General features: G+C 41.8%; 1 protein-coding gene across 1 annotated transcript in view; it reads right to left on the reverse strand.

Moving 5' to 3' along the window:
• mymx (myomixer) overlaps positions 1–2,687 on the reverse strand; it is a 28,792-nt gene that overhangs the window by 11,634 nt on the left and 14,471 nt on the right. The window contains exons 16-17 of the mRNA XM_020601204.1: positions 1,667–1,923; positions 567–702 (exon numbers count right to left, since the gene is read on the reverse strand). Coding sequence (XP_020456860.1) covers positions 567–702; positions 1,667–1,923 — 393 coding nt within the window. The remainder of the gene's footprint in view (positions 1–566; positions 703–1,666; positions 1,924–2,687) is intronic.

Raw genomic sequence — 2,687 nt, forward strand, 5'->3', positions numbered from 1 at the left:
TCTTTCCCTTGCAGTGTCATTCAGTATCTCTACAGCCTCTCGTAGCTCCTCCACGGGATCCACCAAGCTTTCTATCATTGGCTCACCACTTCCACTGCTTTGGAGTCCCAGCAATGAAGGAGTTGAGGAAATCTCACTGTGGAGAGGCTGTTGGGTAAAATAGTTGAGACAAGTGACTGGTCCACTAATACAGATTATACACATAGAGGTATCTATTCATCCTGATAGGTTTGTTTTTTTTGCCATTTGTATATTCATATCAGCCTATTAAAATTTCTGATGCCATCCCAATACAACAAAAGTCAATAAAATACTGTTATAACAAAAACGGAGTCAGTGTTGCTGTGAATAAGCCACAGAACACACACTGTCCAGAGTATTTAGAGTAGTCTGGACATGGTTTCTGGAAAGACATACTGTATATCATAAATGAAATTCCATTCTCCTCCACTGCATTAGATGGAGGCAGAAACTTCAAAACTAAAGCTTTCTTAAATGAGATTTTTTTATTTTAATTTGAGCAAGCTGACCCTTAAAGCATCATCTCTGGTGAGATGTTTCTTTACCTGGCCCAGGCTGTACTGACTGCCACTTAGCTCCTGGCTCTCCTCCAGTTCCACACGCTCCAGGAACTCAGTCAGCATTCGTATGTCCTGAAGCTCTGAGCTCTGCTGGGTCAGTGCACATTGGACATAATGGTACCTGGGAAGAGCACACCAACAGAAATATTGTAATGACCAGCTACACCTTAACTCTACCCCACATCCGCATATACAACCCTGCATCCTTCAGCTGAACCACATTGCAGCGACCACAAGCAGCATGCTGAGTGCATGTCACCATACTAGAGCACTGTTTATGTGGTCATATATCATGTGTCTCATAAACATATCCTGTACTTCAGAGCATGAAGGCAGCCTATCCATGCAGAGTTTATATTTGAGATGGTAAAGGGAGCAACTTGAAATGTTTTTTTTTTTTTCCAGACAAGCCTTAAGTTGCTTGTAGGTAGTGTTAAATAATGACATCATTCCAAATGTCTTCCAGCTGCTTATTCAGAACCTCTGCCTGCAACAGTGGTCCCTTAGACTGCACGTGTCCATCCCTGCCCCATCTAACACCGTCATCCTGGAAACACTTAAACTGTGCCCTTTCCATTTCTTTATTTTCTTTTGTCAGCTTTGTGTTCTTTACGGGGGCTGAACATGTGTTTATGGACATAGGTATGTCCAGTAACGTTTTACTGAGAGTTCATGGTCAGCCAAAGAGGCGAACTGTCATCTTGTAAACATGGAATAGGTGACTCTGACACACAGTGACAACCTGTGGTTGTCAGGACTGTGGGATAGACCTTACTAAGTATTGCATGAATCACAGATGAATAAACTTGAGCCTTGCAGTGAATGAGAGCATGGAGAGTCTTTTTTGCCAGGTTGAAGAAAAAGAAATTTATGAGATCTATGGATATATATTTTGTGGTTTGCAGGGTGAAACTGTTTGTCTTAAATAAGATCGGTGAACAGACTCTTCCATGTTGGACTGCAGACATGGCAAGCCCAAACCTGTGACCTCTTGGAAACACTGACAAAAGTCTTAACTTTATTTCCTGACCAAGTGAGTCAGGTATCACCCATGACCTTTAACTCTCTTTCTTTGAAAAACTCACTTTCTTTCCACCTCCTCCATGCGTGCTGGCAGGCCTCTTGTGTGTGGGTGACAGTGGCTATGGAGCTGGTCCACCTCCTGCCTCAGAGCACTGAGCTCCAAGCCACGTGCTGCCACCTCTTTCTGCAGGACACAACTCTCCCTCTCAGCCATGCTCATTGTCTCAGGGTCATCAGCGAGCGTGGATTCCTTCATAGAATGCTCCACTGTCTCCAACCAGGCCTCCATACTGCTCAAGGCCTGGAGCACTTTTACAGCCTATATAGTAGAGAAGTAGAGAGGCTAATAATGTGGAGGTTTTGCTGCTGTGATCTGCAAGTGATTTTGTGCGCAGTGAAAATAACAATAGCTGACATAGTGTACAGAGAAGACAATAAGAGATATAGCTAATGGCAGCAGATTATGCTCTGACCTACCTCTTCTGTGATAAAAGACTCACACTTTCCAAATAAGCCATCAATCTGGGTGGATTTGCTGCATCTTTCCATCTCATAAGTGAATTATATGAAGGCACAATTTATATTTCTTGGATTAGCATTCATAAATTGTTGGGGATATACAGTATGTTACAGAATCTGCCAATGAAGGGGGTAAAGATGAAAGTAAATGAGCCCTGTTGGGTAAAATTATTAACAAAGTCATACTTTAAGGTTGATTCTAACATTTGATGAATTAAGAACTTAATTAGTAGAAGATTAACATTATGCTTGTTGATTAGTCAACTTGTGTGTTTACTTTGTTTACGTATGGCAATTCTATCATAGTTAAGATTTAGTTTAGAGCACACATAAGTTTGCTTACTTATACGTTACAATTATGTTTACGTAGTTGAGTATATCATTCTATGTGTTCACTGAATCACTGGTCAGTATTTACTGTGTTAGCCAACTGGAGCACTGTTTAACATCAGGGGGGACTGGTTCACCAAAACACTGACTCTCATCAGATTTACAGCTTTAGCAAAGAGGGTCCACAGTTACTTTATTATCACCACCTGGCTGAAGAGGCCAGGGAATTTGGGG

Source organism: Monopterus albus, unplaced genomic scaffold, assembly GCF_001952655.1.
Source record: "Monopterus albus unplaced genomic scaffold, M_albus_1.0 scaffold3.1, whole genome shotgun sequence".
Lineage (NCBI taxonomy): Eukaryota > Metazoa > Chordata > Actinopteri > Synbranchiformes > Synbranchidae > Monopterus > Monopterus albus.